Here is a 23,565-nt window from a genome sequence, read left to right as displayed (position 1 = left end):
AAAAAGTAGATTATAAAACAGCATGAAATTTTGTATGCTATCTATCTAAATAGATGTGTAGATGTGTCACATAAAGTATATACAGGGTGGGGCAAAGGTAGATTTACAGTTGTGAGTATCTGAAACACTGAGTTTACTCTTGTATTATTATTTATTAATTATTGTATTATTTTCCACATGAGCAACCATAAACCTACTTTTACCCTACCCTATATATTTGAAAAATGAAGAAGTTTAGGGTAATTATCTTTGAATGGTGCAATTATATGTGATTTTCACTTTGTACTTTATTTTTTATTGCTTATATTAATGAATTATTCAACAATGTAAATAAAGATTTAATTTGACAAAGATGCTCATTTCAATATTATAAGAGAAAAAACAGACATCAATAGCATCTAACAATAAAGAACTAAAACAGATTGTAGTATATCATAAAATATCACAATATGAAGTCATTAAAATGATGTAGAAACACATTTAATGTAATGGAAAGAGATTTACAACATATTTTTAAGTTGAAAAAGCAGGTTATAAAACAGGATGTATAATATAACTTTGTTGTAAAACAGTTATATGTTCATAATGGTACAGAAAGAAGTATAACAAAAACTTCACACTGTCAATCACTGAGTTGATATGTGTTTTCTAAACTTCATCAAGTTCCTACATTGCTTATAGCACAATAAAATCAGCAGACTTATCAATTTTTTCCATAGTTTGTTTCCTTAGCAATCTGGGTAACATAAATAAATCACTTATGATTAAAGAAAAAATAGGATTCAATAACAGTATATGAGTAAATGCTTGCTTAAAATGGTAATGTTAGTAACACTACCAAAGTTGCCTAATCTCTTTTCCAAAAAATAATGAAACTGTGGTAAAAACAGAAATGAATTTTTTAAATGCCTTAAAGAAATAATGGTTTTAATTGCATGAGGCCTTCTACTTCTTGATCCCTAGTAGTCTGATATACTAAGTGGTGTGGACAAGCACCTATGACTACGACCAAGAACTAAAGGAAATCAAGGTGTCTTGATTTTGAACATTTAGCATGAGGTTATTTAAAGACTCAACAATCTGCATTAAGAAATAATTACAATTAGTCTCTGTAATGCCATTCTTAGCATTCATGTGTCTAAATTTCAGAAAATAATTTAGGTAAAAGACAGTGGGATCCACAGAGGACTGACAATTTTTATTTTGCCTAGAACATTAAAAAGAGTACCATCTACAGCCTCCAACATTTAAAAAGAAACAGTATTCTAACCTTGAAAAGGTCCTAATTTCAGATTTTTTTTTTTAAATTCCCTTTAAGATTAGTCAGCTTAGCTTTCTATATATAAGTAGTATATTGTTCGTGTTTGTCTCGTTTTGCTGCCAACTGGTGAGACGGTAGCAGGCACCAGAGTCGCTGAGATCTAGTAAAGAGCTCAGTGTAAGAAAGCACCCCAAGACAAATGGCCACTATGTATATTTAGTCAACTATTCAGAAAGTTGTGAGAAAACAGTCCAAAGGGTTTCAAAGTGAACTAGGTCTAGCATTATATAGGGTGGGCAAAGGCAAGTTTTTTGGTTGAAGTCAGTTTAAATAATAAAACAGTAAAACCAAAATGACCTTAATGGTATTTTTTCCCCATTTCCCAAACCTCAGTCATTAATGTATCGTCCTCACACATTTTGTCACGTTTGCATAACACCCCTGCTATGATTTATCGAACATTTTTCTGTTAGGTCTCTCTGCTAGGCAGTACTATCTAGGAATCAGAGCTTTGATAGGCTATTCACATAATCATTACCCATACTAGAGGCCTGGTGCACGAAATTTGTGCACTGGGACACCCTCGAGGGATGTCTGACTGCCCGTTTAGGCCCGATCCTAAACGGGCAGTCAGACATCTCTCTCACAATCCAGGACTGCTGGCTCCCAACTGCTCACTTGCCTGTCTTCCTGATTGCCCCTAACCGCTTCTGCCTGCCAGCCTGATCACCCCCTAACCACTCCCCTGCCAGCCTGATTGATGCCTAACTGCTCCCGCCAGCCTGATTGCCCTAACTGCCATCTCCTGAAGGCCTCACCCCTAACTGCCCTCCCCTGCAGGCCTGGTCCCCCCCGCAACTGCTCTCCCCTGCAGGCCTGGGTCCCCCCCAACTGCCATTCCCTGCAGGCCCAGTCGCCCCCAATTTCCCTCCTCTGCCAGCCTGGTCACCCCTAACTGCCCTTCCCGCAGGCTTGATCGCCCCCAACTGCCCTCCCTTGCAGGCCTGGTCCCTCCCAACTGCCCTCTCCTGCTGGCCTGATCGCCCACAACTGCCCTCCCTTGCAGACCTGGTCCCTCCCAACTGCCCTCCCCTGCTGGCCATCTTGTGGCGGCCATCTTGTGTCCACATGGGGGCAGCCACCTTGTGTGTTGGAGTGACGGTCAATTTGCATATTACTCTTTTATTAGATAGGATAATCATCCAGCCATCCAAAAACACCTTGCATATTTGTCATCTAGTCTAACATTCATTTCGTGGAGCCCGGTGTAACAAGTAATGTGTTCAATTACCTAAATGTGTTCAGGATCTTACTCGAAGAGGATGACAAAGCAACTGATGGATTTGAGAAACAATCGTAATGCAAAGGAGATTCTGTTCATGCCTGTCTGCTTAATTAACTCTAAGTATGTGACTTCAAAGATACTGAAGTCACCTGTCCTTTCTATTGCAATTTCCCTTAAAGTATTTTTTTAAATATGTTTTTACTGATTTTAGAGAGAGGAAAGGAAAGGGAGAGAGAAACGTCGATCAGTGCCTCGACTGCAAACCAGCAACCTTTTGGTGCATGGAAGGACACTCAACCAACTGAGCCACACTGACCAGGGTCTTTTTTTTTTTTTTTTTTACAATTCTCATATGACTCAACACTCTCTGCCTTGTGTTATCCATTAATCCAACAAATATTTATTGAACACTTACCTTGCTTCAGGCATTGCCTGGAGCAGAACAGCCTAGTCACCTTGCCTTCATGAGGAATCTTAGATTCTAGTACATTTTTATAGCTTTCTAAGTATATATCATGTTTCCTCTTTTAAATTTTAAATCCCTGGAGGACATAATCTGGGTCTAGTTTGACGTCTCCTCCACAGCTTTGACCTGTGTGTACTTTTCAAAATAGTTCAAAATAATTGTTTAGGTCATGCCCTGGCTGGGTGGCTCTGTTGGTTATAGCCTACCCCCGTGCACAAAAAAAAAAAGATTGTAGGTTCGATTCCAGATCAGGGCACATACCTAGGTTGTAGGTTTGACCCTTTTTCTCTCTCTAAAAATCAATAAAAACATATCCTTGGGTGAGGATTTAAAAAGTAACTGTTTTGAGTCTTAAATTAGCTGTATTTAAAGATAACAGCTTGGCCGAAACCAGTTTGGCTCAGTGGATAAGAGCGTCAGCCTGCGGACTGAAGGGTCCCAGGTTCAGTTCCGGTCAAGGGCATGTACCTTGGTTGCGGGCACATCCCCAGTAGGAGGTGTGCAGAAGGCAGCTGATCGATGTTTCTCTCTCATTGATGTTTCTAAGTCTCTATCCTTCTCTCTTCCTCTCTGTAAAAAAATCAATGAAATATATTAAAAAAAAAAAAAGATAACAGCTTGCCTAAATTCATTTGTTATCAAGCAAAGTAACAAATTTTCTTTACTAGCTTAAGATATTGTATTTACCTTAAATTTTAACTATTTCCCATTCATTCATGTTATTAATCTTTAACTCTTATTAGGAAAAAACAACTAAACCAAATATCCTTTTCTAAGTGTTGCGATAATAGCTTACAGTTAGGTGCTGGCAGTTGACCATTTTCGGCTTTCATATGGCTTCTTCTTCAAGTCACACCTGTTGACTTTTTCTCTCTGGTATTTTCTTTCTCTCTTAGAAAATAAATAAATTATAGTGATATATTCAAATTTTATGTAAAGATTAAACCTATTGACTAAGGCTTTGCAGCTTTAAATATGATTTTATTTATTTATGTATAATCATTTATATATTTACATATCTCTATATATAAAAGACTAATATGCTAAGTGTCCGTCCAACTGGTAGCTATGACGCACACTGACCACCAGGGGGCAGATGCTCAACGCAGGAGCTGCTGAGCAGCAGTGACTTGGCAGCAGCGGTTCTCAGGTGACGCACCCCGAAACCAAAAAGGAGGGAGCCGGATTCCACGTGGGGTCACGTGATTCCACCTTCAGCCATGGGTTATTGCTGGGGCACTGTCGGCCCCGAATCTGGTTTACTGCACACTTACGTTCCACACCCGGTACAACAGCAACTTTGCAGATTGCCCTCTCGCACTCTGGGACCCCTCAGGGGATGTTGGAGAGCCAGTTTCAGCTGATCCCCGCAGGCCAGGCCAAGGGACCCCACCTGCCGGAGGGACCCCGCAGATGTCCTTTGAGCTGCAGCCCAGATGCAGCTGGGAAGGGACCACGGGAGGTTGGCTCCAGGGCATGTTCAGCCCGTCTCCCATCTCACCCAGTCCCGCCCCACCAGCTACCTTCTAATTAATTTCCTTTCAATGTGCACGAATCCATGCACCAGGTCACTAGTTTATTTATAAACATACTTACTTATAAATATACTAGAGGCCCGGTGCACGGATTCGTGGGAGGTCCCTCGGCCTGGCCTGCGGGGATCAGGCCAAAACCTGCTCTCTGACATCCCCTGAGGGGTCCCGGATTGCAAGAGGGTGTTTCTCAGGTGACGCACCATGGAATCAGGCTCCCTCCTCTCTGGTTCCTGGTGCGTCACCTGAGAACCGTAGCTGACAAGTTACCACAGCTCAGCAGCTCTTGCACTGAGCGTCACTGTGTGCATATCTACCAGTTGAACGATTGGACAGTCGCTTAGGCTTTTATATATATAAGTTTCTTTATTTTAAATATATTTTTAATTGATCTTAGAGAGAGAGAGAAAAACATCTATATGAGAAACACTGATTAGCTGCCTCCTGCACACCCTCTACTGGGGAGTGAGCCTGCAACCTGGACATGTGCCCTGACACAGAATGGAACCAGCGACCTTTTGGTGTTTGGGATGAGGCTCAATCAACTGAGCCATACTGGTCAGGGCCATCTCTTCTTTTTATGGAACTCTTCTGCTTTCACATAAAATCAGAGAGGATTCTAGAGAGAGCATAAAACACCAAAAATCTGGCTCCAGGCAAGTTGCTCAAAGCCATCAGCCTTTGGCAAGAAAATCAAATTCTGTGTCCATCCCCTCCTTCCAGCTGTTAGATAAGCCAGCCTCCCCCAAATAAGAAATTTAGCCTGTTCTCAACAACATAGAAATATGTACAAGTTCTAAACTTTGTTACATTTAGTACCTCCTTTTGTTTTGCTTTGTTTTTTAAATGGGGGAAAAGGTAGTAAGACTTTTCAGAGATTAAAAAAAACACTTTTGAGTCTAGATGAGAACCAAGAATGTCAGTAATGGGGCCTTGTGTTTTTTTGATGCCCTTTTATTCCATTTTTAGTATCTAGTTAGAACTGTTATATTTCCTGAATGCTGAGGAGAAACCCAGTTTAAGCTCTGTTTCTTAATATCTCTCTTTTCCCCTCTAAATACAAGAGGATATGGCTGGTAATTTAAGAAATGATAAAACTGACTCTCAAATAGCTATGTATGTACTTTTCTCGGGCTTCAGTATTCCTCCCACTGATATAAATAGTTTCTCCTTCCATGGTAACTCTGCCTCTATATGAAAACGCTGCAGTGCGGCTGAGAGGCTGGGTTAGGTCTGTAAAGTATGCGTTAGGGATGCTCTTGCTGCTCTTCAGCTTGAAGCAGAGGTTTCTTTATGTCCAAGTGAACACCTTTGCGCGCTCCGGAGACAGTAGAGCAACACAGGACACTCATCAGCATTGCAAGCCTACACCTGTGAGTCCATGATCAGGAAAATAACAATAATAATTACCCCTTCCCACCCCGCCTCCCCAAAGAACAACAGGAAAGTCTAAGAATGCTCTGGCCGGTTTGGCTCGGTGGATAGAGCATCAGCCTATGGACTGAAGGGTCCCAGTTTTGATTCCGGTCAAGGGCACATGCCTGGGTTGGGTTGCCAGCTCAATCCCCAGTGGGGGGCGTGCAGGAGGCAGCTGATCAATGATTCTCTCTCATCATTGATGTTTCTATCTCTCCCTCCCTCTTCCTCTCTGAAATCAATTAAAAAAATATTATTTTTTTTTTAAAAAAAGAAAGTCTAGGAGCTAGGTCAAACATTACCAGTATAACATACCCTTAATATTAAAGTATCACCATGCATCAAAACTTTATCACCTCTTTCAGGACTTCAGTCACTCAGAAAATGTTTCAAAATCTAACAACATAAATATCATTTCTTCTTGAGTCAATGCCACTGAATGGGCGGTAAGGGCAAGGGTATGAAAGGAAACAGAGCCCAATGAGTGACCCTTGGCTATCTCAAAATAGTACTGCTATTGCAGTAATCCCAAAGTGAGGCCATAAGGGCGGGGGTGCCTAGGAAGGGAAATAAAGGGGGGTTACATTGGAAACACAGAGGTGGAAGAAATAACAAGATCTTGTTTGAGGAATACTCACAGGATGAAAGGTGGGAGGAAATGAACTGGAGGGACTGGATGGAGGTGATGTCAGCTGTCACCGTATTTTCTCATGGCTCATAGTCCCCCTTCTTCTTCCTCTTCATGCCCTCTGATCCCCAGGTCCTGTTAATGAAAAGTTCTCAAATCCACATCCCTCCTCTCCATCACCACTGCCACTGCCCTTGTTCATGCCAGCCACATCCCTCCTCTGGACTACCTACTGCATTAGACTCCGTATTTCTCTCTCCCTGCACTCACCCACCTGTAATTTACCCTACATTCAGCCATGAAAAGTGACTTTTCTAAAGCAACAATTGGGTCACATCTGCCAAATTCCTTCTCTGGCTCCACTGTGCCCCAACCCTATGCACACAGCTCTACAGGACCCTTCATCGTGGGGCCACTCCTGCTGCTCCAGCCTCACCTGAGATCCCCCACCCACGGCTATCGCTCAGGCCAAACAGGAAGGCAGCGAGGTGCAGGGGGCCAGGGCATGGATGCATAGCTACACAGCCTGCTTCGAGTCCACCCCTCACTGTTCACCTGAACAAGTTACCCAACTATGCTGATTCAGTGTCTTCATCTATAAAATGCTGTCAGGAGGATAAAGTGAGAACATAATTTAAAAGTGCACCTGGTACGTAGTAAGAGCTAGGGAAGTGCCTATTAAGTAAAAGAAAAATAATTCTCTGGATTGTCAGGTTCTCTCCTATCCCAGTGAGTTTACATCTTCAGGTTCTGAAACCCATTTTGGGGGTGGGGGTGGGGGGCGCAGACTCTTTCTCACGGTCCATCCTTAATCTTCCTTCCGGAAGGAGCTAAAATATCAGGGCTTCTGTGAAGCCCTTCTACCACACTTGGTTCGTCCCCCTATTAAAGCTTCGATTGTTATCATTGGTATTAGTTTCCTGTGGCTGCTGTGACAGATTACCACAGACCGGGTGGCTTAGAACAACAGAAATGCGTTCACTCATGGAGCTGGAAGCCGGAAGTCTGAAATCAGTGTCCCTGGGCTGGAATCAAGGCTTTGGCAGGGCCACACTGATCCCAGAGGCTCTTCAGGGAAAAATCTGTTCCTTGTCTCTGGTGGTCCTTGCATTGCTGGGTTTGTAGCAACGCTGCTCTAACCTCGCCTCTGCGGTAACATTGCTGCCTCCTTGTCTGACTGTCCAATCTCTTAAAAAGACCCTTGTGCTTGCATTGAGGGCCCAACCTGATAATCCAGGACAATCATGCCACCTTGAGGTCTTCAACTGAACACATCTATGGTAACCATATAAGGTAACATTTCCGGGTTCCAGGGATTAGGAACCAATATCCTTAGATTCCATTCTTCAGCCACTGCATAGCTCTCTGCATGTATATTGGTCTTTTCACCTCTGTATGACAACGGTCTATCTCGGTGTAGGCACATAATGCATAATCAACCACTGAAATACACATAGCGGTGTGCCAGAATACGGTACCAGTCCATTGCCCACGTTCATCCATATTCCATCTTAGCTAAGGCCTGATTTCCCCAGGCCAGAGCTATTTCCTTCACGTGCCAAGTTGTGATTGGAAGGAAATTTCCCTCATGACTTAAATTTCTAGGTTAGAGATAGGAAGCAAAGGGGGTCTTCATCTCTGTCTCGCTTCCTGTGAGCTACCGTGAGGCGAAGTAATGGAGAACGCCGTTCCTGCCAAACCGTGGGCAGAGCAAGTGGAAGAGATGAGGGGCCCGGCAGCTGGAAGGTGACTTTCACGGAATGTGAGAATTCCGAGTGAGAGTGACAAGCATGAATTGCATTAAGAGTGCTGTCATCGGTTTGCCCAGGCTGGTTTGTTGCCATTCCTTGACCATTCACTTTAAACAGTTTTCTTCGTACTTTTAAGTGCCTAAATTCATGGCTGTTGCTTGACTGTTTTCCCAGCTCGAGTCACTCTGTGTTCAGCACAGGCGTGTTTCTGAAAGGAGACTGCTCCTTTTCCCGTGTCCTTAAATCGGTCACCTTCACCACAAGAACAAGTCTGCCTCAGCCACCACTTGCCTGGGAAGACAACTCAGCAGCTATGCTAATGTTTGTCTCAATGAGAGAAGAAAAAATTACATACAATAAAAATGTAAGCAATAGATTGCTTGGCACAATTAATCCTTGAAACGGTAAACTGTTTACTGTTTATAACTGTGTGTTTACTTCCACGTCATCTTTTCTTCCTTGTACTGCTTAAAGCTCCCAGAAATCAGAGTTAAAAGCTATACAGCCTCAAAATTTATCCAAGGGTTGCCTATGTAGACATGTACTCAGAAACTTGTAGGGTTTGAGAAATTTCTTTCATTAACATATAATACTCATCTATATATATAAAACGCTAATATGCAAAGGGTCCCCTCGGGAGTCCGACTGGGAGACCAGGAGTTCGATCGCTCACTATGATATGCACTGACCACCAGTGGGCGGTGCAGAACGAAGGCAGGCCCCGGAAGCCAACAGCCAGGGAAGGAAAGCCCTGGCTGGCAGCCAGAAGGCCCCGATTGGCCCTGATCATTGGCCAGGCCTAGGGACCCTACCTGTGCACGAATTTCGTGCACTGGGCCTCTAGTCTATAATAAAACACAATTGCCAAAATCAACTTAGATAGTGTGTCTGGCATAAAGTTTATCTAACGTAGTAGTCTGGCACCTGTCAGAGGCTTTTCTGACTCCATCAGCCTGTCCAATTAGAGCTACTTACCCCCTAAAATCACCTAGAACAACACTCTCCATCTAGCTCTGCTCCAATCATGTCTTTCATACGAATGGAACTTTGCACATGCTGTTCCCTCTGTTTGAATGCATGTCCCTCCGCCTCTTCTCTTGATTAAATTCTATTCATCCTTTGGATTTAGTTCAGGCATCACTGTCTCCAAAAAGCTTCCCTAGACTAGGTTAGATTCCCCTAAGGACTTGAGACCACTGACTGTTCATATTTGTGTGATTATGTGATCCACGTCTGCTTCCTCCACCAGAACGTACAGAGCTCTGCGAGGGCAGGGAATGAGTCAGCTTTCGTTACCATTCTATCAGCAGCCCATATCTCTGTTGCTGGGACACAGTAAGCATGTAATGAATATTTAAGTGTTACATGCACATGTGGTGGGCTCCCATGCTAGCTCTGCCTGCCACTGGGTTATTGAGGCAACTCGTTTAACCTCACAGGCCCTTACTCTCCTCGTTAGCAAGAAAATGCCTCTTCTGGGCCCAACATTCTCGGATTATTTATGGTTCCTGCCTTCAGCCTGGAAGATTGACCAGGCTACCGCTAGGAAGAAAGTCGACACTAGCTGTTATCTGCTTGCCACGTATCTCCCCCACGTGGAAGAGAAACCTGATGCCGAACAAGAAATTGGAATTATCCTTAAACACCTTTGCTTCTTTCCCTAATGCCACGGCCTCCTTCTGGCTTTCTTCACCTCTCATTTAAAATACTGCAAATGCTCCCTGAACACAGGTGGTCCTGCGTTTGCGTTCAGTCCTGTCCCCTTCCAATCTACCTGCGAGACTGCCAGTAGAACTGAGTCTAGAACACTGATTATAGCACCCCTCTGCTTGAACACTTCCAGGGGCTCCCACCCCATGTCTGGGACAAAACTTCCCCTGTTGCTGCCTCCTCAGCTGTCCTCTCCTTGAGCACTTACACTGCGCTCAGAAACACTCAGGGGGCCCAACTACACACTGTTCTTTGAGGTCCCAGTTGTTGCACGTGGTTCTCTCTGCCTGGAAAACTGTTCTCATCTCCTGTACTTGCAAAGCCTCATCCATCCTTTAGGCTCAGCTCACACATCCCTTGAACGTGGCACCTTCCTCACGCTTCCGGCTGAGTATGTCACTCACTGCCTGAATTCCCACAGAACGCGTTGTCCAGGCCACCGTAACAACACGAAGTGAGCTGTAATGTGTTTGCACAGGGAGAGTCGCGTTAAGAGTGTGGGCCTCAATTTCAGACTGACCTGAGGTTGAAACCAAATTCTGCAACTGACTTGTGTGGTCTTGGAAATTATTCTCTTAGTTGTCTAATTTTGGAAATGGGAGCTATAACACCTAACTCACTGCTGTAACCACAGATTAAATGAAATATTGTGATTAATGCACTTAGTACAATGCCTGGCCCATAATTCCCCAGAACGAATGGTAATTATTATTGGATTGTGAATGTGCTGAATGCAGAGGTACACTTGTCCGTCTTTCTATCTGGCACATGGTGGGTGCTCTCAGTGAACGGTTCTTAAGATGCGTGAGTGAAATGGTATTCCTGATGTATTTTTCTTTACAGGAAGGCTAGAGGCTTAGTCATTTTAGGAATTTAAGTGTCAAAAAGTCTACTGATCTCATGGCCTATTCCAAATCACATTTTGCTAAACTAGTCTTGACCTTACACGGGTAACATAGTTTGAGAACAAACTTGAGTGTTAAGCATCAGTCTTTTCTGCTAAACTCTTCACGCTTTAAGTCTTTACACATCAGTTTCGGCCTTTACATAATCCTATGTGCACAGATTACATCCTTCTTTCCCCTAGTAAAACACCAACAGCACGCATGTGCACAGGACTAATGCTAATAAGCACTGTTGTATGTGCTTTGGGTGTTGACCTAACTGACTTTTCTAAGATGACTGTTAAAACCACTGCAAACTCTAGCTCCGGGCTCTGGCCACAGCCTGGCATTGCCCCCAACAAGAGCCTTAAATTCCTCTGCTTATTCAACGTCTGCAGTCTCCTCCCTGAGCCTGGGCACCCCCACATTTCTCTTAGGGCCAGGCAGCTAAACCCCCCCTGGGGAGGGGGGGGCAGGCAGAGGGGAAAACTAAGTTCACACCCTACCCTCAGAGCGACCCTAGAAGAATTAAAGCCTCACAAGGTTAGAAACCTTTAACCCTTAGCACATCCAACTTTCGCACTGTAACGTCTCTTCCGTGTTCCCCGACGACTTCTTTAGGACAGAAGCACAGAAGGCTGAGAAACATCTTTGCCCCCTCCCAATTACCCAGGGCGGGTCCTCCTACGGGCCAAGCTGACTGTCCAGGGGAGGCCTCGGGCACTGGTCCCCGCAGGCCGGCCGGCGACCATCCCGCCCCCGGGGCAGGGAACGGCGTCCTGCGCTCCGTGGAGACGCAGCGGAGGCGCAGACGTCCCACGCCCTCCTTCCAGGAGCCGCCCGGGCTGCAGTTCTTTGTCGCCGCCACACCGGAAACGGCCCGGGAGGGAGCGGGCGGCGGCCGAGGGTCCCGCGCTCTGGGCGGGGCCGCGGGACCGGTCCCCACCCCCCACCCCCCCTCCGGGGCGCGCGAGGGCCGGGCCGGGCGGGGCCGTCGTCCCTTCCGGGGAGCGGTGGCCGCCGCCGCCGCGTCCGCCGGGCGGCTCCCCACCCCGCCCCCCCGCGGCTCGGGGTGACGCTTCTCCAATAACAGCTCGCGGGGAGCAAGCTCGGGCCCGGCCGGCACCGCGCAGCCCTCCCGCCGCCACCATGCGGGCTGAGGGGGACGGCCTGGAGCGCTTCTGCAGCCCGGGCAAGGGCCGGGGGCTGCGCGCCCTGCAGCCCTTCCAGGTGGGGGACCTGCTCTTCTCCTGCCCGGCCTACGCCTGCGTGCTCACGGTCAACGAGCGGGGCAACCACTGCGAGCACTGCTTCACCAGGTAGGCGGCGCGGGCGGACGCGGGCGGGAGCGGGGGCGCCCGGCCGAGGCTCGGACCGCGGCGGGAGGAAGTGCGCGCGGCGCGCGGGGTCCTAGCGCCGGCCGCTCAGGTGGCGGGGGCGGCGGGGGGAGGTTGTCCAGGGGAGGTCCCGTGGCGGGGCCGGTCGTTTTAAACCCACTGGGCCAGCCACGTGATGTAGGAAACAGGAGCCAAGTTCCCGCCACACGCCCTGTACCGCACGTTGGCAGAGCTGCCCACGTGGGATATGCCAACCTGGGAGAGCAGGGTGCTGCCCGCAAACGTGGGCTTGGCGCGGAGCCAGCCTTGTTCCACGCAAGGCCGTGCGCTGCCCACCCCGGGCATTGCCGGGGGGGGGGGCGGGGGGGGGCGCCCAGGTTCAGGCAGCCAGAGTCTGTCACCTTTAACTTGTGCTTCCTGAGGTGTGTTCCGTTCCCCGCAGCCCAGCCCTGCCCCAGACTTGCTATTTCCTCCAAGGAACTGAATGACACTTGATATTCATGTAAAGGACGTGGCCCCTCTTCTTCCTTCTCGCGCTCTGCACTTGGTGTTTGGAGAGAAGCCACGGGGACACTGACCACACACCCGGGATTCTAATGGACTGCGCTGATGGGGCGCATCTAGACCTGGCTCAGAACTGGGAAGACACGGTCACTGGGGGGGATTAGGCAAAAAGGTGTGGTTGAAAATGGCATTTAATTGTAGCATATCCTATGCATATGTGTCTATGTTTGTATGTATGCATATATACCCACATACACCAACACATAATTATAGCCTCAAGCCTTATGATAGTGTCAGGCCTGAAAGGCACTTTAGAAGTCACCAACACAACACCCTCTTGCACTGTTTTACAAGCGGGAAAACTAATGCCCGGAGAGGAAGTGTGACTGTGTATAGAGTCGCACCCGTGGTTAAGGGAATGAAATCTGTGGTCTCTTCACTTTTGCCCATTTCCCACCCGGTTAGGTGCTCAGTAAAATTAGCAAGGCTGGAAGCATGGCGTTGGAGTGAAGTCTGTACCTGGCCTCCCCCCCTGCTCTCTGAGAAGTGGACCCTGCTGTACTTTCTTCGAACCCCAGTTTCTTCATCTTGGAAGTGGAGATTCTTGGGGCTAGGCGGAGGGCACCCGAGCTCCTGCAGGTTCCTTTTGAGTACAGGTCTCAAGTCCAGCATCCACCGAAGGACTCCCATCTCCGAGGCCCGTGCACCTTACTCCGCATTAAGGCACAGGAAAAGAAGGGACAGGCGCTAAATACTGTAGTAATCTTGGCCAGACTCCCTAACAGAGCTGTCTTCCGCCTGGGGGAACCTGGAAAGGAACTAGATACAGAATCGTGCGGTGGGCAGCGTGCGGGCTGTATGTGATGTGGCTCTTTGAATTGGCGAGCCAAGAGCTAAAGGGTCATGGCACCACTTTGCAACGTTTGAGTGAAGTGAGCATTGGGTTTTCCCAAAGTTAAAAAAGGCTGCTGTGACTGGTCCCCTTGATCTTCTGAGCCTCACGGTGGCTCAGAGCCTGAAGCAGTGTGGGTGGCAGGAGCAAAGCAGGATCACCCACCCCAGAAGGGGTCTCCCGCCCCTCATCAGGGATCCTGGTGGTCCATGGTGTGAGAGAAGGCTGCGGTGCCAGACACGTAGTAGGTTCTCAGCTGGTAGTTACCCGTCCCCGCCTCAAATGAATGAAGGATCAAATATCTCTGGGTTGAGAAGGGAGAAGCAGGGCTGAGAGATGCTTTTCTTGAGCTGTGAGTGTCCGAACTGTATCTTCTCCACGCACCCCCAGCCTTAGAACACTGATGCACAGTCAGGGTCAACTTTGCATATGTGACAAAGTTTGCCCCCCCCCCATCCCCTCACCATTTTCTGAATGACACGTGTCAGGTTCACTAATTGCTGCCTTAGGCCCCGAACCAGAGCTGTCACATGCATTAGGGTGGTTCTCCCGCACCTCCCCCACCTTTCTCTGTTGGCTTGCGTGAACTGTCAACACCCACGGTTCACTTCCTCCCGTTTGAAGTCAGTTAAAATAACACACGAGAAATCAGGATACTACGGCACTAGAATGACATTAGAAATATCTTCATACTCCACTCTGTGAGTTCTGTTCAGGCTGATCAGTTCAGACTTAGTTAGATCCTTCTCATAGATTTAGCACCATTTCCTCTGTCAACTGTTTGTGGATGACCCAGGGCAAATCAGTCCGTCCCGTTGTCCTAGAGAAACGCCTGGATGTCTCGTCTCCATGGTGCCTCCTGGGAGTAGGAACAGAATTCTCAAATATTGAAGCAAACAGGGCAAAACCCACTCCTTGCTCCCCACCCCCAACCCCTACCTTAGAAAACTATTCCTTATCCTTTCTTGTGCTGGACGTTTAATATAAACAATAGTGCTTAGATAAATGGGCCACTAGAGATTTTCCCTGTCATAGTCATTGTAGGAGGGTTTAACTTATTTTGGAGGAAAATAAGTGATTGCTTCAGGAATAATTATGTTCTATAAGTTGGAAAAAACAAAACAAACACAAAAACCACGGGACGTTTCTTAGGTCACCTTGGAATGGGATTGTTGTTACTGTCAGGACAGTTCAGACCAAGGATCATTCCTGAGAGTTTCACATTTGTGTCACATTGTCTCAGTTTGGGTAGGTGACACTTGGGAAGATGTGTATCTTGCCTCAGCTGCTAGAAGGCAGCTTCTAAAAATATAAATGTCTTCTAATTGGGAGCTGTCCTTACCAGACCTCTTAGATACATTTTATGAACACACCCACTCACATTCAAACATAGGTTTTTGGCATTGGCCAACTTTTTGTGGCAGTTTTTTGGGTGTGTGTTTTGTTTTTTTTTTACATTATATTTCAAACTCGGTATGTGACACATTTTAACACTGACTGTCTCCGAAAGGGAAAAGTGGAAAAATTCGCTGTAATCTAGTGAGTGTTCCATCTGAATATTCACTTCCTATGCAGGTCCTCGGGTGGGCAGACGTCCCCCCTGTTGATCTTTTATTCTCTTGGCTCGTGGGTCATTTAAGGGCAAGAATATTGCCTTTTTATTAGTTTGTTCAGATTATGGGGGGAAAGTAGGAAGGCCTACTGCACTTCCTTGGAATAGAGCTGTTGGAACCCAGTTTCAAGGAATTTGTATTATGTCTGGCTCACTCAGTGGTGCTTTTAAGACTTAAAATGTTTGCATAAGCAAAACATTCAGATGGAGATGCCTTATTTCAGCAGGTATAAAGACGTATGGTCCCCCGATGTGTTCAGTAGCAATGTCCATCCCCTTTCCCCCCTGTTTTACCAAACCGTCAGAGCGATCTTAGCTGCTCTGCCCACAGAAGAGGTGTTGTCTGCAGGGCTGCTGTGATTGTACTTATTCCCAGAACATTTTCTGAGAATTGGAGTCTCCAAGGGGAGAAATGGCTTCGCATGGTCTCCGATTACCTTGTTTTCTGAGTGAAAAATTGGACACTGGCTCTCATAGAGGATTCCACCTTCTTTTCACATGGTTTTTGTTTTGTTTTGTTTTTCCAATGGGTAGTAAGATTCAAAAATGCAGACAACAGATTTCCTCTAAGAAGTTACATGAAAGAATACAAAATTCAGCCATCTGCATGTCAGATGAGATATTGTGTTGTCACTTCCAACGTTTCGCTATTTCAGGTTTTTCTTTTATTTCGAGACTGCAAAGGAGGGACTTTGGTTTGAATTCTGGCTTCATCCCTTCCTGGTGGTTTGCCTTTAGGTGAATCACTTAACCTCTCTGAATTCCCAGATTCCTTTGTCTGTAAAATGTGCACATTAATACCCACCCACCACACTAGCCCTGAGATAGTGGAAATTGGGTGCTCAGCACAGCCCTAACACATAGTAAGTGGTCAAAACTGGCCTGGTGTCTGGCTTGTACTTGTTTGATGAGATCTGCTGGCTAAATGTTAAGTAGTGTGATCAAACATTGTGATTTCAGGGAGGGGTGTGTGTGTGTGTGTGTGTGTGTGTGTGTGTGTTGTCTTGTTTGTTTTTAATGGTGTTGGGGTTGGAGTGGGGGATACTGAGAAGGAAATACTGGAAATGGCTGGCCAATGGAGTCGTCATTCAGATGGCCCATGACCCAGAGCTAAAAGAAGCAGCTCTCAAGCTCAGGCCCCCCAGAATAGTGCAGTATTTTCCAAAACCTAATGGAAATGATATCGTAAACCTACACAGATAAAGCTTTTATTATTTTTCTTTTTTTTTTCTTTATTGATTAAGGTCTTACATATGTGTCCTTATCCCCCCATTGCCTCCCTTTCCCTCCCTCCCCCGATCATGCTCTCACCCCCCTGTTGTCTGTGTCCATTGGTTAGGCTGATTTTCCTGCATACAAGTCCTTTGGTTGCTCTCTCCCCCTTTCACCCACCCTCCCCTACCTCCCCTCTGAGGTTTGATGGTCTGATAGACGCTTCTCTGTCTCTGGGTCTGTTTTTGTTCATCAGTTTATGTTGTTCATTATATTCCACAAGTGAGTGAGCTCATGTGATATTTATCTTTCTCTGACTGGCTTATTTCACTTAGCATAATGCTCTCCAGTTCCATCCATGCTGTTGCAAATGGTAAGAATTCCTTCTTTTTTTATAGCAGCGTAGTATTCCATTGTGTAGCTGTACCACAGTTTTTTAATCCACTCATCTGCTGATGGGCATTTAGGCTGTTTCCAAATATTAGCTATTATAAATTGCGCTGTTAGGAACATAGGGATGCATATGTCCTTTCTGATTGGTGTTTCTAGTTTCTTGGGATATATTCCTAGAAGTGGGATCACTGGGTCAAATGGGAGTTCCATTTAAGGCTTTTTTTTTTAATTGATTTTTTAGAGAGAGTAGAAGGGAGAGGGAGGGAGGGGAAGACAGAGAGAGAAAAAGAGAAATCAATTGGGGATTGAACCCACAAACTGGGCAGATGCCCTGACAAGGAATTGAACCAGCAGTCTTTCGGTGCACAGGACTCTCAACCCACTAAGCCACACTGGCCAGGGGTAAAGCTTTTTTTTTTTTTTTTTTTTAAAGAGCCTTTTCTAGCTCCAAAGTGCTTAGACACTTTAATACACTTTCACTATGACATTAAACACATATTTGAAAGGGGAATGGAGGAAAACAGAATTTCCCACACAGCAAGGATACCAGGGCTCCTCTCTGCTCTCTCCTCTAGATTTCAAAGGTGTCAAGTGCTGTAACATGCGTAGTTTTCATATGCAGGGAACATCATTTCTGTTTTAGCTTATAGAGGCTCAGTGCCCAAGCTGCCCGTTTGGAAACAATTTGAGATGAAAGAGACAGAACAGCAGCAGGATGTCCTGAAGTGAAATGCAAACCCCGGTGAGTTAAAACCACCTTCTAGCACCTTTCCCTCCCAAAAGTAATTGCAGAAAATCCTCTCAATAAAGAAAAAAACACACACCTGAAGATCTATATAAAATGGCATTTCTTTAAATCACATTGCTCTTTACAGCTCATAAAGCATTTCCACGCACGTTCTTATTTTGATCCTCTCGAGGATGTAGGAGGAAACTGAATGTTAGGCAGGTTAAGTTGTTTCCTTGAATTCCACTTTCTTTTTATTGTCATACAGGTATTGAATGTCTTCTAAGGGCCAGGCTGTGTGCTCTTCACAGAGGGAGCCCTGTCTTCCTGTTTGAGTCTGAGCTTCTTCTCTCTGCCCCTTTTGGCCTGAATCAACTGTGTCATTCACACCTGGACACCAGGACTTAATTCATCTCTGGTTTCTCCTTGAATGAATGCAATTTTTAAAAAATATATTTTTTATTGATTTTAGAGAGGAAGGAAGAGGGGGAGAGAGATAGAAATGTCAATGATGAGAATCATTGATTGGCTGCCTCCTGCACGCCCCTTACTGGGGATTGAGCATGTGCCCTGACCAGGAATACTAGTAGAACCTTGACCTCTTCGTTCATAGGTTGAAGCTCAACCACTGAGCCATGCCGGCCAGGCTGAATGAATGCAATTTTTACCACCTCTTTTGCTCCCCCTTCCCCCAAAAGGTAATTCAACAAACGAATGCATTGTTTTAAAAATTTTAACAAATAAATTGATTCAGCTGACTTGTGCCTGTATCGTCTCCTGTTATGGGTTCGGAGATGTTTTTATTTCAGTGCTTTGGTATTTGCACAAGAGCTACATATATTCTTTTATATGTATCAATTATTACATAATAAGCCGTAAAAAGAACACTGGGATTTGGTGTTCTTTTGTGGGTTTGTAATATTTTTTAATCTTATGCTAGAACTAAGATGGGTTTGTCATCTCAGTCTTCAGACCTACCTACAAAGTTGGTTTCCGTGCCTCTGGTAGGGCAGCATCAGAGTAGAACCTGTTTCCATTTTCTTAAACATATCCGTTCTCCAGAACCTTGCTCTGTGCAAAGTTAAGTCAGCCAGGTTTGGGAACAGGATTTATGATGCAGCTATTCTAGGAGGCCCCTGCATGGTGTTTCTGTGGGATAAGCCGAGTGCATACTGTCAGAGGGTTCTTTAAAAAATGCTGAGCAATGTCCTAAATTTCTTTGGAAAGGTTCGGGGCTCGGTGCGACACTTTGGCAGCAACTGGTCTTCAGGAGGACTCAGAATCGGGGAGAACCTGGGACAGCACAGTTGCCGGTTTTTAGAACTTGAGATAGAGAATTACAAAGGAAGTTCCTATTTATGTTTGTGTTTTAGGCTTACCTCTTTTGCCTTTAGGTTCATATCCCCTTTATTTTTTCTTGTCGATGTAAAAAAATACAAAATAATCACAATTTTAAGCCACTTTATTTCTGCTTCCCAAGGAGACAATTGGTCATTATAAATATCCTTTATATTCCTGGAGTCATTAATGACTTGTCACCCCCCCCCCCCCCCCAACACACACACACACACACAGCTTTTTTGTGGACCTCAGGTGTAGAGTGGATGAGGCATTCATATTTCGAAGTTCAAGGCGTGCTTTCATCTGGCCTGTGCAAGGCCAATTTGATTTAAGAGAATGTCCCCTGTTACTGAGTCCTTACTGCCATTTCTGCTCCTCTCACAGTCAGCCAGCCCAGCCCCTCTCTAGGTTTGCCTGCATGTCTCTCTGAGTGTGTGCATATGTCCTGATTCTCACCAGGGAGCTAGGCAGACCTAGAACAGGGCACCCTGATTGTACTTGACCAGATGCAGATGTTGAGGCCTCCTCCGGGCAGCCTGGTGGCCCTGAGACTTTCTGTAGTCGTGCCTAGAAGCGACCACCCTGCCCCTGGCCCCTGATCCCTGGCCAGCGGCCAGTTCTGGGACCGGAGGTCTGTCCCCTCTCAAGGGACTTGCATGATCAGTCTCTGTACATCGCCATCACCTTTCCCACCCACATCCCCAGCCCTCTCATCTTTGGATTTCTAGCAAATCTGCGGTAGTTTAGGGGTGCAGCCCTCCAGCAGGGAATTGTCTGAAGTAACTGCCTTTTCAGGGGTTGAACCCACGACCTTGGCCTCATTAGCACAGGCGCTCTACCCAGTCACAAAGCCGCACACCTCACTTTGTGCAACTTCTGCTGACTCTGTTCCTACCACCCTCAGCGGCCTCCTTTTCAATTGCAAAGGCGTTCACACCAACACAATAGAACAGAAGGAAATCAGATCTCTTCAAGACCTCTCTGAAGGACAGAAATCTGCAATTTAGCAGGAAAATAATGCCAAAAAGTCTTGAGGGCACAGGAAACAACTTATCTTTCTAGTTCACGCGTTTGCTGAGACTCCAGCTGTGTCTCTCAGATTCTCCTTCAATCAGACATTTAAAAATAGTTGTGGCGCTCCTTGTGCCAATTGATTAACATAAAATCTGGTGGCTCTTGTACACGAAGTGGAAGGTTTCAGTGATTGAATGGAAATATTGTATGCATATTAATAAAATGGATTAGCTTAGCTTTTACGGGAAGGAGTGCATCGGAAAATTCCTAAATGCTTATCTGTGGTAAATGTATAATGCCTAGAAACCAAAATGAATGCTTGCCACGATAGCTGAGACAGCGGTGTGTATCCACGCGTGCACTGTGATGTACAGTGCCCACAGGACTCGCACTGTCCCCTGAGGAGAGAAGAAATAAGGCCAGCTCACGGGAGAAGGGAATTTCACACCAGGGCTTGATGACACAGGCCTATGGGGGGGGGGGGGGGGTGGGGAGGGGAGGAGGGAGGTGGCGAGAAAGTCTGGCTGACCCATGAGATACAGTTTTTCATCTGAGCCAAATTAAAAAAAAAAAGTGTCAAGGATTTGATGTCCTGGCTCTTGAGAGGAGTTAGGTTGCAATCTGTGACAAAAATGGAAAGACCTTGGACTTTTTCACTTGGGTCTGTGAGTACCAGGAAGGACTCTGCAGGGCTGTGGGTCCGGCCCGGGCTTATATCCTGTTGATTCTCCTCACTGGGGTGATGTTGGTATAAGAAACACGTGCCTTGTGCCGCCTGCAAAATCTCTTCTCCGTCAGTCACACAAAATATGTAGCAGAGTTGTCACCGCAGAACCAGCTCAGAATGGCCCTATCCTGTTTGATCTTTCCAGAGACAACAGAGCAAAACCGTTAAGTCATGCGGTGGAAGCGTGGGTAGAGGAGGGAACTTTGACCTCCAGCTGTCCCCAGCCGGAACCAAAGTCCACCCCCACCCCGCAGGCCCCACAGAACCAAAGGACCGGGACATGACTGGAACTTGAACACCGGAACCCTTTCAGATTCCAAGGGTCCCTTGTCCAGGAAGATCCGGTGCTAACACCCCTTTACCATAAATGGCCAAGTTCCAAGGTCCTCCAACTAAAACTTGTCCTGCCAGCCTGTTCCCCCAGCCCCTTAAAAACCCTAAACCTAGTCCAGCGAGCAAGGTGGGTCGGAGGCACCATTATGTCTCTCATCTCAGTGGGTGCCTTCTCCATCAGTAAACCTTTTCTTACTCCAAACCCTGACGTTTTGAGTTTGGGCCATTCGCAGCATCGGGCACGGGAACTTTGGTTCCATAGCAGTGACGATGCTGTTCACAGTGATGGCCTCAGATGTTCCCAACACCTCAACAGTAAGACATTGAATTATGAGCAAATGGTAAACTCCCTGAGAGCAGGGATTCTGTTGTGTGAATGTATGCAACCAGTAATTTTATTTATGGCACGCTTGCTGGGTTCTGAATCCCTGGGAGACAGCTGTGAAGAAAAGGGACAAAAATCTGAAACACTGCAGAGCCAATGTCCAGTGCCTTGAACTGTGTATGGTTTCAGCGGATGCTGTGTTGAAGGCACTAAGGTCTGGGGTTGAGTCTTTTCCTTTATTTCATTAAAGACTGGTAATCCATGCATGTCATAAAGAAAATTCTGTCAAAGAAAATTCTGGTTCACCACATACTCTATCTAGTTCATGACTTATGCAAACTAAGGGAGGTCTTTGATCAGATAATAGTAGGTCAAATGAAATTGTAACAGCCCCACATTATGTTCAAGGACCAACAGCTTTGGCTGGTTTTTGGAAGTTAATGAAATTTAGTCTACTCATACACCTGAGAAAATACTTCTAAGTGTCACTTAAAAACCTTTAGGGAGCCCTAGCTGGTTTGGCTCAGTAGATAAAGCGTCGGCCTGTGGACTGAAGGGTCCCGAGTTCAATTTCGGTCAAGGGCACATGCCTGGGTTGCGGGCTCGATCCCCAGCAGGGGACATGCAGGAGGCAACCTATCAATTATTCTCTTTCATCGTTGATGTTTCTATCTCTCCCTCCCTCTCCCTTCCTCTCTGAAATAAATAAATATATATATTTTTAAGAACACCTTTAGGGTTGTTGTGTTTTTCATCTGATAAACTCTCAGGCTCACAAGATAGTAGGAATTTAGAAACGATCTACTTATTTCACTCAATATTTCATTGACTTGGGCACATCTTTGGGCCTTCTAAGACACCCAGCTACTAAATACTGCCTGGATACAGGGAGGGAAGAAAGAAGCCCACCTCCACCCCCTCTTCCTGTGCATCTCCAGAGAACGGCCCTGGTGGCACTGCCCGATGGGAGCTTCAGGACTGGGCGTCAGGGGTGAAGTGAGTCCAACTTCTTCTGCAGCGTCAGTGTCACTCACAGTCCCAACTTGCATGAGCGCACACACATGCACCCACGTGCACACACACACACACCCATATCTTTGGTAAATGTATAATGCCTATTCTCCCCTCTGTCCTTCTGTGCCTGGATGTCTCTCAGGTTCTGGGAAGTCTGTCCTGGCGTCTGCAGCCGGGATCAGCTCCCTTCGCCTTCGCTCCGTTGCACCTTCCACACTTCCTTCCCCACACCTGCTCCTTGAGTACAGGAACCCGTCTTACCTCGTCTTGGTAGCCCCGGCACTTAGCCCGAGGCCTAGCACTCTCGTACCTCGGTCAATACTGATGAAGTGAATAGTCTCACTTCTGTAACTTCTTTCACAAGTGGCTCTTCGGGCAGGCTTCACCGCCGACCTCAATCTACAGCTCTGTTCACTTTGGAAATGAATCCTTGCCAATACTTGCAGAACCCTTCACTGGTTCCCGTTTTCTTTAGGAGAAAATTTTGACTGCTCAGGTCCTCCCCATGAAGTGCTCGCCCCATCCTATCCAGCGTTATCTCTCCCTGCTATTTTGCCTAACCCTAAACGCAATCTGAATGGTCTTTCTTCATTCCTTTTCCTTTATCCGTGTTGTTCTTCATTCCTCCTTTGCCCATGTGTAACCTAGAAGGCCCCGTCCCGGTAAGGCCTTATTCCCTAAGTCTGTTCTTCCTCCACAGAGATCCAACTCAACTTACATCTCTAGTATGAAGCTCCCTTTTAAATATTCCAGCCCACACATCTCTTAATTTTATTCATATATATTTATATATGTATATATAACCATTTTTCATTCTTCTATGTATATTGATTAAACACCCTACTGTCCCAGCACTGTGCTGTAACCCTGGGGATTCTAAGATGGTCAGGACAGCGTTCTCTGTAGGTGCCCTCACTTTGGTGTCTTTAACGAGTGCAGTCCCAGGAGTAGCTTCCTGCTGTCAGTTCAGTGTCATCTGAATCATCTTGCCTGATGTTTATATTAATCACTGTCATGAAGGTAGGGCGTATTTCCTCAAAAAGCTCCATTTTTATAAAAATACTGTTCCTCCAGAGCCTGACACACTACCTTACACGTAGAAAATAATACTTTCTGAATAGAAATTATTTGGCTAAGGTAGATTAACGTACTTCGTGCCTGCCTCATGGACAAGGTTTTATAGTATCAAAAGGGTCCTTTA

General features: G+C 46.1%; 1 protein-coding gene and 1 long non-coding RNA gene across 2 annotated transcripts in view; one reads left to right on the top strand and one right to left on the bottom strand.

The window, feature by feature from the left end:
• Window positions 1-3,817: 3,817 nt before the first annotated feature.
• LOC307093671 lies at window positions 3,818-11,738 on the bottom strand. The gene is made up of 3 exons (XR_013812999.1): window positions 11,603-11,738; window positions 6,599-6,723; window positions 3,818-3,903 (listed from the first exon to the last, which is right to left on the bottom strand). It is a non-coding gene; the product is annotated as an uncharacterized lncRNA (long non-coding RNA).
• Window positions 11,739-11,877: 139 nt separating this feature from the next.
• The window catches only part of SMYD2 (SET and MYND domain containing 2), a 48,866-nt gene continuing 37,178 nt past the window's right edge, over window positions 11,878-23,565 (top strand). The window contains exon 1 of the mRNA XM_079761921.1: window positions 11,878-12,252. Within this exon, the coding sequence (XP_079618047.1) occupies window positions 12,083-12,252 (170 nt within the window). The 5' untranslated portion in view covers window positions 11,878-12,082. The remainder of the gene's footprint in view (window positions 12,253-23,565) is intronic.

This window comes from Cnephaeus nilssonii (assembly GCF_951640355.1).
Source record: "Cnephaeus nilssonii genome assembly, chromosome: 21".
NCBI classification, from domain to species: domain Eukaryota; kingdom Metazoa; phylum Chordata; class Mammalia; order Chiroptera; family Vespertilionidae; genus Cnephaeus; species Cnephaeus nilssonii.
Note: the sequence above shows the minus strand (reverse complement) of the source record. Positions and strands in the feature narration are given on the sequence as shown.